The sequence below is a fragment of the Miniopterus natalensis genome, chromosome 2 (genome assembly GCF_054644295.1).
Source record: "Miniopterus natalensis isolate mMinNat1 chromosome 2, mMinNat1.hap1, whole genome shotgun sequence".
Lineage (NCBI taxonomy): Eukaryota > Metazoa > Chordata > Mammalia > Chiroptera > Miniopteridae > Miniopterus > Miniopterus natalensis.
The window spans coordinates 183,683,198-183,695,953 of NC_142082.1; the positions used below are offsets into that span (position 1 = coordinate 183,683,198).

The 12,756-nt window shown below is 57.3% G+C and overlaps 1 protein-coding gene and 1 long non-coding RNA gene across 2 annotated transcripts; one reads left to right on the forward strand and one right to left on the reverse strand.

Moving 5' to 3' along the window:
* Positions 1-5,828: 5,828 nt before the first annotated feature.
* On the reverse strand, positions 5,829-12,755 carry LOC148093956 (uncharacterized). The gene is made up of 3 exons (XR_015714088.1): positions 11,913-12,755; positions 6,143-6,371; positions 5,829-5,951 (listed from the first exon to the last, which is right to left on the reverse strand). It is a non-coding gene; the product is annotated as an uncharacterized LOC148093956 (long non-coding RNA).
* BIK (BCL2 interacting killer) lies at positions 7,458-10,467 on the forward strand. Its single transcript, XM_087814017.1, has 4 exons — positions 7,458-7,582; positions 8,928-9,035; positions 9,672-9,789; positions 10,384-10,467. The coding sequence occupies exons 1-4, from the start codon at positions 7,458-7,460 to the stop codon at positions 10,465-10,467; spliced, it is 435 nt and encodes a 144-aa protein (XP_087670143.1).
* Position 12,756: the final 1 nt, after the last annotated feature.

Below are 12,756 nucleotides of genomic sequence, written 5' to 3' on the forward strand. Positions count from 1 at the left end.
ACTGTGATTGTGTAGCAAAGGGGCTCTGAATTTCCGCTCTCAACCCTCTCAGGCCCCCATCTGTGAAATGAGGCAAACAGTCCCCTCCTTCTGAGGGAGGTTGGACTCAGTAGATGCAAATATAAAGGATACGGGGCTCACCAGGAGCATAACGTCATGGGCCAGAGAGGGCTGCCCTTGTGTGAGGCCACAGCAGCCAGAAGCCAAGCTGGGACTGGAGTCCTTGCTCCGGTCCACCCAGCCCAGGGAGGGGCTCTGCTGGCACCTGGGTTCAAGGCGGGTCCAGCCATCGCCTGCCCTGCTGTTCCTGGTGGAGGGCTGTGCTGCAGGTGGGGTAGCAGGGCCTCAGGTTCATTTCAAACCACAATGTTCTGAATTAGTGAACAACACCTACCTGCCCCCAAGGTGAATTTCCAAAACTTTCTTTTTGCCTGAAATACCTGTCACCTTACTTTTCTCTCCCTCCCTTTTCCCCCATTATTTCTCCATCACTTAAGGGAAGTGAACCATGCCCACCCAAGGGAGCTGTTTGGGCATCTGCAGGTTCATAATGGCCGAGGCTGGAGTCTAACTTCCCCTCCAGGTGGGGAGGGAGTGGGAGGAGGTAGGTGGGTGGTGGGACTGGGAGGGGTTGGGTACTGATAGCTGAAATAGACCTTTAAAACAAATAGCTCTACCTCCTCCAGATACCCAAGGTTGTAGGTTCGATCCCCTGTCAGGGCACAGACAATCAACCAATGAATGCATAAATAAGGGAAACAACAAATTGATGTTTCTCTCTCTCTCTCTCTCAAATCAATCAATTTTTTAAAATAAGTAAAATTAAAAGACAAACAGTTCCATTTCAGACCAATTCAAGCTATTGACTCAAAACAGTTATTTTTGCTTTATTTTTGAGTCATGCCCGCATGCTCGTGGAAGCAAAAGTTCAAGAGCTCAAAAGCATTTGTAGTAAAAATGAAGTCACCGTCCCACCCGCCCCAGAGACACCTCTTCCCAGAGACACCTGCTCTCCCTCTTGACTGATCTGTGCAGACAGAAGTGTTTGTTTACGGACAGCAGCCCAATTTTCAAAGTTACAAACTAACTGTTCGCTCCCTGCTGTGTCCATGTAGCCATGCGCCTTCACAGCTGCACCTACAGACCTACTGTGTGTCCTTTTCAGGGCTGCCGGCGAGTGCAGGGGTTCATGTCAGGTGCCTGTCTAGAAGTCAGAGGTTACGTGCATTTGTGACTTTGGTCGATACTGCCTGAGGGGGCCCGGCTGCTGCCCTGCTCCTCGCTGCCACTGCCTCCTGGTCTTTGATTCTGTAACCAGCTTTGTTTGGAGCCCCTGCCAGGCAGCGCTGAAGGGCAACAGTTGTATCTTTTCGCCCTCAGCCGTCCTGGAGCTTGTGCTGTTTGCAGCAGGAGAGCCCTCTCTGAGCCCAGCTCAGAGGTTTAGGTCCTGGTCCCACAGCAATGGCAGAGCTGGGACTGGAACCCAGGCCTGTCCTGCTGAGGTCAAGGCCTTTCTGCTTGAGCGTGTGCCCGTTGTTTTGAGCACCAGCTGCTCTGTCAAACGGCATCATCCCACTCCTGGGTGGGGACAGGGCTGGTGACTGGGTGCGGGTGGAAAGCCCTCCTGGGAAAGACTGGGTGGGGACAGGGTTTCCCAGCTAGGCCCACCCAGCAGCCACCAGCCTGGCACCAAGGACTCCAGTGACCAGGTGGTATTGATGGGGCCCTGAAAGATACCATCACCTGTTCCTGCTTTGCTGACACATGGCAAGGCTGGGCTTGGGGAGACTGAGGGTCCATCCTCCAAGGAGGGGCCAGCTGTGTGTGTGTGTGTGGGGGGGGGTGGGCACAGCCTATGAACCAGCAACCCGTTGGAAGAAGCATCTTCCTCCACTGACCCTCCCTGTGACCCATCTGGTCCCTTCCACCCTCTGTACCTCGGGTTGTCCATTTTCAAAATAGAAATTGTCATAGTCCTGCCTGGATCTGTCAGTTTTCCCCTCTCCTGCAGCCTTGGCCTTGCTGTCTTTTGCAGAATACCTACTATGTGCTGCATGAAATCTCTACTCACTCAGCTTTGATGCAACCCTGGGATGGCGTTTCTCCATTTCCCAGGTTTGGAAACCGAGACCAGGCCAGGAGCTAGAGGCCTAAGGGCAGAGCTGTTTACTGCTCAGAACCTGCCACCCTGTGTCCTCCAAGGCCTGCAGGTGTCCTCATGGCCATGGGGGCGGCTGTCTTCTGCACAGGGGTTAGATTTGCATCCCAACCTCTGTGGGCAAAATAGGGTTGTTGGCTGGTTTTTCCACTGAGTAGGTAGGAGGGGTAAGGTGTGGGCTGCCTGGGTGGGTGGGGATGCATGGCTAGCTGTGCCTTCCTTTCACTAAAGGAGGGTTTTGAACCATTCATTTGCAAATCTGTTGGAAAAAATAGATGCTTAAAACCGGGCCAGACTCTTAGATCTGCAGCTGCTGTGGCCTCAGCACTGGCCTTTGTTTAGTCATTCGACAGACATCGCTCCCCTCTGTGCCGAGTCTGGCACATTAACACGGATTCTGTCTGTTTATTTCTGCCACGGCCCTGAGTTAGGTGTTAACCAGTATCGGTGAGGAAGCCGATGAGCAGGACATCCCATAGCCTGGCCCCACGTCCATGCTCTGAACCACAGATGCAGAATCCGTGACGGCCAGTATGGTTGGCTGGAGAGAGAAGGGAGCAGAGACGGGGCTGCGGGAGCCCCTGGGGCCCCCAGCCTGACTCTAGGATCTGGGAAGGGGATGCTGGAGCCGCGTTATTTGGGGACAGAGGAATGAGCCAAGCAAAGGAGGCAGGTGGTAGCCAGCAGGCACTGCCCATGCGAAGGCTTGGAGGTTCGACACGGGCACAGTTACAGGAGTCTTTAGAGGGACAGGGACAAGGTCCAAGATTAGGGTGGCAGGGCTGATGCTGGTGAGGCAGCCCGGGGGAGAAGACGGCCCCAGTAGCAGTGTGGCAGACTCCCCTGGGGACTGGGAGCTGAGTGGAGCGATGACAGGGTCAGATCTGAGGCTGCGGTCTAGAATCAGATTGGAGAGAGCCCAGCTGGAGACTAGAGACAAACCAGGAGTGGGGCCAGGCTGGAGGTGACCAGCACTGGGCCTCTTCCAGGGTGCTGGGCCAGCTGGGAGGGACCAGAGCTGGGAGGCTGCTGCAGGTACCCTGCCCCCGGTTCCCAGACACACTGAGTTCTCCCGCTCAGATCTGGAGCCCCCAGGCCAGCCCAGGCCTGGCTGGTGTGCACTGAGTGAGATCCATACACAGGGCTTAAGTCAGGCCTTGTCAGTAGCAGATGCTGAGACATCTGCCAGGGTAGTAACAGTTCATGCTGGTTCTTCCCTGGAAAAGGAATCCCAGTATTTGGGATCATGATTCCCATTTAACAGGTAGGGAGACAGTGCCTCGCCCAAGATCACACTGCAAGTGACTGGCAGGGTGGAGATGTTAACCGAGATTCCCCTGCCCTCCTGGATTGTCTTCAGTGCAAATCTGGAGACAGGAGGAAGTCTGGTGGTCGTCCCAGGCCAGTGGGGTCTGGGGACCCACAGGAATGCAAAGACTCAGGCTCTGCCCCCAAGCAGTTCAGTCCACTGGGGAGACACCACGCCACTGCTCACGCACCCTGGAACTGGTCAGACACACACTCAGGCCTCAACCCCAGCCTGGCCAAGCGGCCAGCAGTCACTGTCCCTGGTCAGCCACCTGCCCCTTCAGGATGGGTGGGGTGGTGCCTCCCCATTTGGTGCCAAAGGATTCCGGGATTGTCTGCTAGGGGGCTAAGGGATGCGGGGACAGTGGGTCAAGGTGATGCTCCCGAGACCACAGGCCAGTGAAGTCCCCTTGAGGCCCCCTGCCTGTGGGGGAGCAGGGGTTTCCAGGGGAGCACACAGCAGCCTCTGGGAAGAGAGCACAGCCCCCTGCAGAGGGGGGTGGAGGGAAGGGGGAACTGGGAGGCAGATGCAAATGAGGACTGGGGCTGCTTTCCCAGGGAAATGGTCATTTTCATAGACACTGAACCCCCTGGGGCCTGGGGCAGCCACAGCTCCTAGTCACAATCCCTCAACAATCACCTTAATAACAGCAGCTCAAGTGTCTGCGTGCACACAGTGCTTGCAGACTGTGTGCAGCGTTAAAACATCTCATCCAGGAAGGTTGTCGCCATTTATCAGGGTCTTTTATGTCTTTAATGGAGTGTTAAGTTTCTTTCCAGAGATATTAAGGATGTTTTATGAGATTCATTTTTAACCACAGCCTGTAGAGATGTATTTCTTTTCTACTGGTATTTCCTGGTTGCCTTGTAGGGATGAAGTTGGTTTTTGTATGTTGATCTTGGGTCTGGCAACCTTGAAACTCCTGGTAGCTCCAATAGGTGCCTCTCTACACGAATGTTTGTATCTGCCGAAAGCCTCCCTTTCCTCTCTTTCATTAAAATGATCAGTTTTCTTCTGTTTTGAATGGTATTATACGTCTTCGATTCTCTTAGAGGCTTCCTCCAGCTTGCGAAGATTCCCTTACAGTTTTCTCCATTTAAGTTTAACTTAAGACATCTTTCCTTTTGTACCTAGTGTCCCGTGTGGTGTCGTTCCCCCCACCCCCCCTCCCGGGTTCTCCTGTCTCTGTTCAAACAAACAGAGCTGGTGAAATGAGTGTCTGGGCTGGAGGTCAGCGCCCCCTGGCTGCCTGGGACCAGGGTCGGCCACTTTTAGCAGCTCACCCCCTTCAACCCCTACTATTGAAAGGCAAATAATTCAACTCCTGCTGCGGAAGTGGCTTCAAACCATGCTGGTTCCGTACGTGTCATGAGCAACGGTGCTTTGTAGATGGATCCAGATTCACTGCCACCAAGCATTTCCCTGGGTTAATGTGTGAAGATGACACACCCAGAACGGCTCCTGTGCTGGGTGTTTGAGTTGCTGACAGTATTTTGGGGCTCTTAGAAATGTCCCGTGACCTTCCCTGTATGTGTGTGCTGGCCCGATGGTTTGGGGGAGTCCCTGGATCTTGGGCCTACATGTTTTTTTCTGTTAATTCTCACCTGAGGATATTTTTTCCATTGATTTTTAGAGAGAGAGTGGAAGGGAGGGAGGGAGAGAGAGGTCAATGTGAGAGAGACACATCGGTTGGTTTGCCTCTCACACGCCCCAGTGGGGGCGAGGTGTTGAACCTGCAACCCAGGTACGCGCCCTTGACCGGGAATCGAACCCGAGGCCCTTTGGTGTGCGGCCGACTCTCTACCACTGAGCCATATAGGCCGGGGGAGCCTGCATGCTTTTCGCACTTTGCCTGCAGGCCCCTCAGCAGGTGGCAGCTCCCCTCCTCGGGTGTGGGTGCGGGGCTGACCTGCCAGTCCGTTCCTCGGGGAAGGTGCTGTCCTGACAGGTGCGGGTGGCATATGTCAGGCCGCCGGCTCTTTGTGGCCATTGTGGCTGTGTTTACACGTCTGATTCCTCCAGCCCCGCTCCACCCCCCCCTCCCGCTCAGCCACCTTTCGTCGGGCTTTCATCCCTAACAGATGTAAAACTCGGCTGTTTCCCTCTTAGGAAAGCCGAACAGCCAGCCCCCGAGACAGATCCTGGGCAGTCATTCTGTCTGGAACAATGCTGGCCTTGTGCGGGTCCCTTCTCAAAGGCCAGGGCGCCCCGGACCCCCCATACCTGCCTGCGCCCTTGCTGATGTCACGGCCCGTCCACCTCTGCACGCCTTTGGGTGCGTTGTCGGGACGAACCCGTGTGGACTCGCCCAGGCGCCTGGAGGGTCCACCGCCGCCGTAGCCTCGCGCCCCGTCGCCTTTTATCGTCGCGCGAGCCGGGTGCACACGCGTGTCTTAGCCTCGGGGCCCCCGCGCGGTCCTGCGCAGGTCTTGCCTGCAGTCCATGCACTTCAGGAGCTGGGAGATTTGGGCCCCTGCTCCTTCTCTGTTCAGTGCAGACAAAGGTGCGGAGTTAGATGTTTAAAACCCAGGACATTATTGTAGGAAAATAGTAAGTAAATACAGAGGTCATCATGGTCGGCGCCCGCCCCTCGGTGTTCCAGGCTCCGCTCGGAGCACCTGCAGGAGATCCCTCCCACCCTCCAGCAACGAAGGGAGGGCCTACTGCTGCCTTACCCGTGAGAGAAAGGCGGCGGCACTCAGCTACGTGCAGGGCGGGGATTCGAACTCAGACCCTTTGGTTCCAGAGACACAGCCTTCTCTCCGGAACCTAAGGCTGTGTGTGCAGTGTGGGGTAGATTATGTTCAGCCAGGTCACAGCGTCTCACCCAGGTATCACAAGCGACGAGGTAAACACTTAATGATGTGGGAATTCAAAGTTGTAATAGTTCAGGTAGACCTTTGGCTGCAAGGAACAGGAAAGACAGTGAATGGTGATTTGAACAAACTGGGTTTTTACTTTTCTTACACGTTAGGCAGTTGGTGGCTTGGCATTTTTCCTGTTGTTCCAACAATGCCATCGGAGAGCCAGCTCTCTACCTCTCTGCTCTGTATTCTCAGCATCTTAGTTATTCCTGTACTCAACACCTCAGTGTCGCAAAGTGGCTGCTGCAGCTCCAGCCTTCACTTCTGGGTTGAGGCAGCAAGGAGGGAGAAGAGCTGCCCAGGCCGTGTCTGCCTCCTTTCAGGCCCCACATCAGGCTTCTGAGACATCGTCTGAGACCCAGGACTGGGTTTCGGGCCCATCGCTAGCTAGCTGCAGGGCATGCTGGGAAGGAGGAACAGGGGTGTCCTGCCTGGCTTAGATGAACAAGAATTCAGGGCCACGCCTAAGAAAATGATTTCTGTTAGCAGGGGGAGGGGGGAGGTGACTTAGAGCCTTGCCCAGTGAGGAGACAGTGAGGAAAGGAGCTTATGACACTATGTAAGGAGCGATCCCGCTTTTGAAATTGTGTGTGTGCATCTGTGCTTAGAAACAAAGACTGAAGGTTAGCAGGTCCCACTGGGAAGTGGGGCTGCCGGTGACTGTCCCTCATTCAGCTGATTTGCCTTTTCTGCTCAAGGGAAACAGCCATGCCAAGGAGTTGCTCTCCAGCCGGAGCCCAGCCTCCGTCCACTATTTTGACAACAGACACCTGGGTTTTTTAGTTTGCCAACTGGCCTCTTGGGCGCCAGGGTTAGAGCCTTTCTTATATTTACGCCCTGATTCTTTTTTTCACAAAGAGAAAAGACAAGAGCCCTTAGGAATCATCTCCAGATCCTTGACTTTAGAAATGTGTCACAGAGAACAGGGAGGCGCGGTGGGTGACCCGCCCAGAGGCACAGGGCCAGCAGGCAGCAGGATCACACCTGGGGGAGCCGGGAGGGGGAGGCTGATGGCGGCTTTAGCAGCGGAGCGGGCTGGGGTAGAGGTGAGGTGACTGAGTGGAGCCCCAGGTCGCATGGTTCAGGGCGTGTCAGTCTGAGTGTGTCTTTTTCCCCCAGGGAAGAAATGTCGCAAGCAAGACACCTCTCCAGGAACCTCATTTTGTGCACCTTCCTTCAGGAGCATGGCCTGCCAGCTGTGGAGGTTCCCGGCATGACCAATCTCCTCCAGTACAATCCTGATCCCCACGGGTAGGCCCCTGTAGCCCTCCGTGGGCCCCGCCCACCCCGTTCCTGGTCAGTGACCTTCGGGGGAGTGGTCAGAAGAGCAGCCTCTGGGCGGGCAGGGCTCCAGAGTGGAAATTCCCCAGGTGTGGCCCGGGAGGCGCGGGCCCTGGGCGGGGAGGCTTTGCTGTGACACCAGGTCACCGAGGGCGCCTTAGAGCATCCAGCATGTCCACAGTCCAGGAAGGGCCTTGGGCATTGACCCTCAAATGGCTCAAGCTGTGGCCTTAGGACAGAGTGCTCCCGGCCCCCATGACCACGGCCACCTCCTCAAGGCCTCTTGAGAGATGGGTCCCAAGTAGCCTGAGGCCGATTCAGGCTCCCCCGCAGCTCCTGGCCCTGGCTGTTAGGGGGCAGCGGAGAGGGGATGTTCCCGGGATCAGTTCCAGGTCTGCTCTCTGCCTCAGGATTTTGTCATTAGGTCCTGGACTTGGGGGCTGGGCTGGTTGGGATTTTAGGGCTGGAGGGACCCAAAATGCACCTTTTTCCTCCACACTGCTCCATCTGTAGATGACAACAGGGGATGTTCAGCCTGGCAGTTTTCCTGAGGTCCCACAGGGTATCAGCATGCAGGTGGGACCTCCACCCACCTTCCTGGTTGCCAGCCAGCCCTCCCCAGCCCCCGGCCCGCCCCCCATTGCTCCTGGAGTAAAGAGAGCACAGACCCTGGGGACGGGGCTGTGCGGAGCCGGGAGGCCTCTGGCTCTGGGAATTCCCAGGCAGCTGCCTAGTCACCAGGATGGAATGTGTGGGCAAACCCGAGAGCAGGGCTGAAACCCGCCCAGGTGCCCCGAGGCGGGGGAGGGGAGAGGTCAGGCTGGGAGGTGGGTGGAGCATGTGCCTCCAGTTTCCACGAGGGACTTGTTCAGTGAGAGTGGGGGCCCAGACGGGCTGGTTAGCCCCTCCTTTCTCAAAGGGGCAGTGACGAAGAGGTGGTGTCGGGATTGGGGACCAGGGAACAGGTCCCAGAGCCCCTCCCACAGGGTGGGGGGTAACGAGACCCCTGTGGGAAGCCAGCCTGTGATCCGAGGGGACTCAGAGCCCCCCCCCCAACTCCATTGTCCAAATGTCTCTGCCCTCCTGCCCCAGCAGAGGGCTCAGACCAAACCCAGAAGCCGCTGGCCTCCCACACTCCTGGAGCCCTCCATGGCTGTGTCTGCAGCAAAGTGGGAGCCAGAGGAGAGGCGGGAAGGTTCCCTGCCCCGCATCCTGCTCTGTGCCCCACAAACCTGTCGGCCCCGTTGGCTGGGCGGGTTTGGGTGTGGGGGTCACCAGCACAACCCACCACTGATATCCTGCACCCTCCTTGCAGCGACATCCCTCACGACATGGGCGTGCGGCTGGCCATCATCGGGGACGAGATGGAAGTGAGATGGATGCTGCCCCGCTTTCCGCAGGTGCCCTGGATGGCCATGTACAGGTACGGGCTCCCGGGGCTGGCCGCTGCCCTGGGTTCTCCTGCCTCGGCTCAGGCGGCAGAACCTCAGCCCCTCCTCCGCCCCTCGTCCAGCCGGAGTCTTGACATTAAACGACAGCCGTGCTGGGGAGCTCGGATGGCGGCGTCTGTCGGTCTTCCTCGGCAGAGGTGCTCGGCGCCCGTGATTTGCCTGTGGGTTCTCAGACCCCACAGAGTTGCCCAGGGTGGGGACACAGAGACCTTACTCGAGATCAGGACTGAAGTAGACATGGTCCCGTGGCCTCTAGGAAGGCAGCCTTCTTTGGGGAGCCTGTACCCAAACACAGCCTCTCTGGAGGGAGGACCTGCCCCCTTGGCCCCGCCTCTTTGGGCCTGGACCCTGGAGCGTGTTCCACGGGGCCGGCTCCGGAAGGCAAGGCCAAACGCCAGTGGCCCGCAGGCAGCGGAGGAAGCAGGAATCAGATGACTTGAGGACCAGAAATGGCCCATGGAGAGAGGCCCTCGCTGTGGAGCCACCCAGGGAAGGGGGCGAGGGCGGCAGTAGGTGGCAGGGGAGGGGGGGACATGCCCACTTCTCCCCACAGCTGTCACCTAAAATAAAGGCCATCTCTGCCCTGTTCCCTCCCATCTGTCTTACAGCTGGGCTTTCACCTATAACCAGATAGGCCTGAGGCGTGTTCTGAGAAGTTTTATGGGTGGTCTCACTAATCTCAGGGGGAGCAGAAGGTTCTGGAGCTTCCTGATCCTCGGGGACAGGGTAAGCTTGACAGTGCAGCTGCTCCATAAAGCAGACCCTCTGGTTGGCACAGTCCCCACCACTCCCTATCGCTGTCTTGCCTGCTTCAACTGTTTTTCCTTCTGCCTGGTCCCGGAGGCCTTTGGGGTGAGACCCCAGGCTTGTGCATGGGTCCTCGAGCCTCGCCTGCCTCACCCCCTCACCCGCGCTCACGCCTCTCCCTCTGCCAGGAGCGCCTTCATCTGGCAGATGCGGATTCCAGATGAATCGCTCACCTGGGTTCCTCACCCACCTGCCCACGCAGGTGCCTCCTGTCCCCAGCAGCTTTCCTGACCACTCCCCACTCCTCCCGCCTGCACTTGGTCATCTCAGTTCCCAGCAGAGGAGAACCCGGGTGGCCTGGCCTCGGGACACTTTCCTCTCCTACCCTCCCGCTCGCATCTTTCTGGACCTTGCCCCAGAGCCGTCCTGTCCTGAATGAGGTGCTCTTGCCGCCTCCCTGGACCCACTTCCTCTTCACCACCACTCACACCCGCGGGCGGGCACAGGGGCGAGCTGTAGAACCAGCTGGCTTCTCCAGGCTCGTGGTCCTCACTTTTCCCCTTCACCCCACAGGTGTCCCCCAGCCACGGGCGCAAGATGTCGGTGCTGCTGCTGCTGGCGCTGCTGCTCGACTGGGGCCTCCACCTCCTCCAGTGACAGCTGCTGGCCAGTGTGGGGCAGGGCTGGCCCTCCCCCGACCACCACCCTGGAGGTGGCCTTGTTGGTTTTGTTGTCTTTTTAACTGTTTTCTTACGATCCCTTTTTTATATTTAAATTCTGAGTGCTGGGACACTCCTGAGGTTTCATACTTTTTTGTTTTTGTTTTGTAAGAAAAATGAATTATACCTCTGGGGTCTTTATGCTTAACTGCTCTCCTGGCCCCAGAAGGAGCCTTCCTCTCGTGGGTGGGTCATGTAGCAGGCGGTGGGGGGAGTGCTGGTCACACCCATGTCTGTCACCCACAGCCGAGAGAATCTGCTGGAGTAGATTCCTGAGTGAGGAGAGCTCAATAAAATGTTGGTTTGCATCTGTCTCTGGTCTTTGCATCGCGGGCTCCGTCTTGCCCCTTGGAGGTGATGATCATGGCGGAGGGGTGGGTGTACTCCCAGCCACTTGCCTACGTCACAGCCTCCAGGCTCATCTCTGTACCTGCAGGTGCTGCTTGGGCCCCACAGAACCGGTTTACTCCCACCCTGTCAGGCCTTGGTGCCTGAAATAGACCATTAGGGATTATTCCCTTTGGGCTGCTGGCCCTCCCCGTGGGTGCTCACCCAGCGCTCCCCGCTGGAGTGGTGCAGCCTGTGGGGCACTCAGGTGCGGAGGGGAGGAGGCTGGGCAGAGGATACCACTGGGTTCCCACATGGTGCAGAGAGACTCCACTCAGGAGTTCAAACCAGCTTCAATCTGAGCCCATAGTGACACAAAAATGACTCTTCAACCCACAAAGGAAGGACCAGAGGCCTGTCCCTCCCAGGAGGGGGCTCCCAATCCCTGAAAATTTCCACACAGTGCTTTCCCATCAACAGGCCCCTGGGGTTTTTGAACAAGGCCCCTGGTCTGGTCAGGATTTCTGGAGGTAAGGCGGGATAGAGGCTCAGAAAGAAGGTGCCAGGGCACCCTGTTCCTGCCAGGGCAGGAGCACAGCAGCACCCACTGCCAGGCAAACCAGGGAGGTGGTGCTCTGTGACATGGGACCCAGAGATGGAGTGGCACCCTGGCACGAAGATGGTGCCAGTATTCCCCCAGGGGGCAGGAACTGGCCACGATCCCTTCGAGGAAGAGGAAGGACGTAGGTGCCACCTGACTCTGGGCTCCTCCCAGAGCTCCCCTCACTGCCCTGCGCCTCTGTGTCACCTCCAGGCCTCCAGCTTTAGGGTACACAGCGGCAGGGCGAGGGCCCCCACCCACCCCAACCCAGGGCTCAGGGTGGAGGCAGAACCCTGCCTGCCGCACTCCTGGGAGTCCCTCCTACTGTACCACTGCCCTTCCGTTGCTGTTCCTCCCCCTGTGCTTGGAGCACGCATGGGCCAGGGCACGGTCCCAGAAGAGCAGCCAGACCTCCCTGCCCCGCCCCGTCCACTGCCATGCCCTGCTGTCCTTACCTGGGGCTTCTGGGAGCCGAGCAGACCTGTGGCACCATCCTGCCTGCAGCGCAGCCCCACCCAGGAGCTGGTCTCCTTAGGCTACTCGTTGCTTAGAACACTCAGCAAAGGGGATTCAGACAGAACTGGCAATTATTTGAAAATAAACTTCTTCGTGCATGTTTGAGAATTTCTACAGCAAAGTTTTAAGAAACAGTTCTTTCTTCACTGTGCTCCCAGGAACGCCTGGAGAAAGCCAGGCTGTATGCTCGTATCCTCAGTGGTTCCCACCCGGGCTGTGGAAACAGGTTTGGGGTCACAGTCCTAGAAGTGCTCCTGGTGCGAAGGGGCCAGGTCAAGGCAGCTGCCCACAAGCAAGAAGCCCCACAGGGAAGGCTGGTCTGCCCAAAGGCCAACAGGACCCATTGAGAAACACTGGAATTAAACACGAGAAGCTTTATCCAGGATCTGACGTGAGTCTACACATTAGCAACATTTAAAGACAAATGCAGAGGTTTATTCCCAATAAGGTTTGCCCACTGTTGCTGAACAATGAAAAACCACCCAAGGAGCACAGAATCACTCATTTCATACCAATGCAAAGAGAGGCATTGGCAGGGTGCCTGTGCTGTGCCCCTGGTGTGGAGCAGGCTGAGGATATGCCCTGTGCCAGACTAGTCACAGGCACACAGGAGGCACTCAGTATTCGCCTAGGGTGGGGGGAAAAGGCGGGCCCTCATGGGCCCTCCCTGTACCCCTCCTGCCTCACTAAAGGGCCCTCTTCTTGCCAGGGCAGCAGCTACCCAGTCCCTGGCACACAGCAGGCACTCAGTACTGTCTCTTGGGAAAGTAAACTGACCTGGGA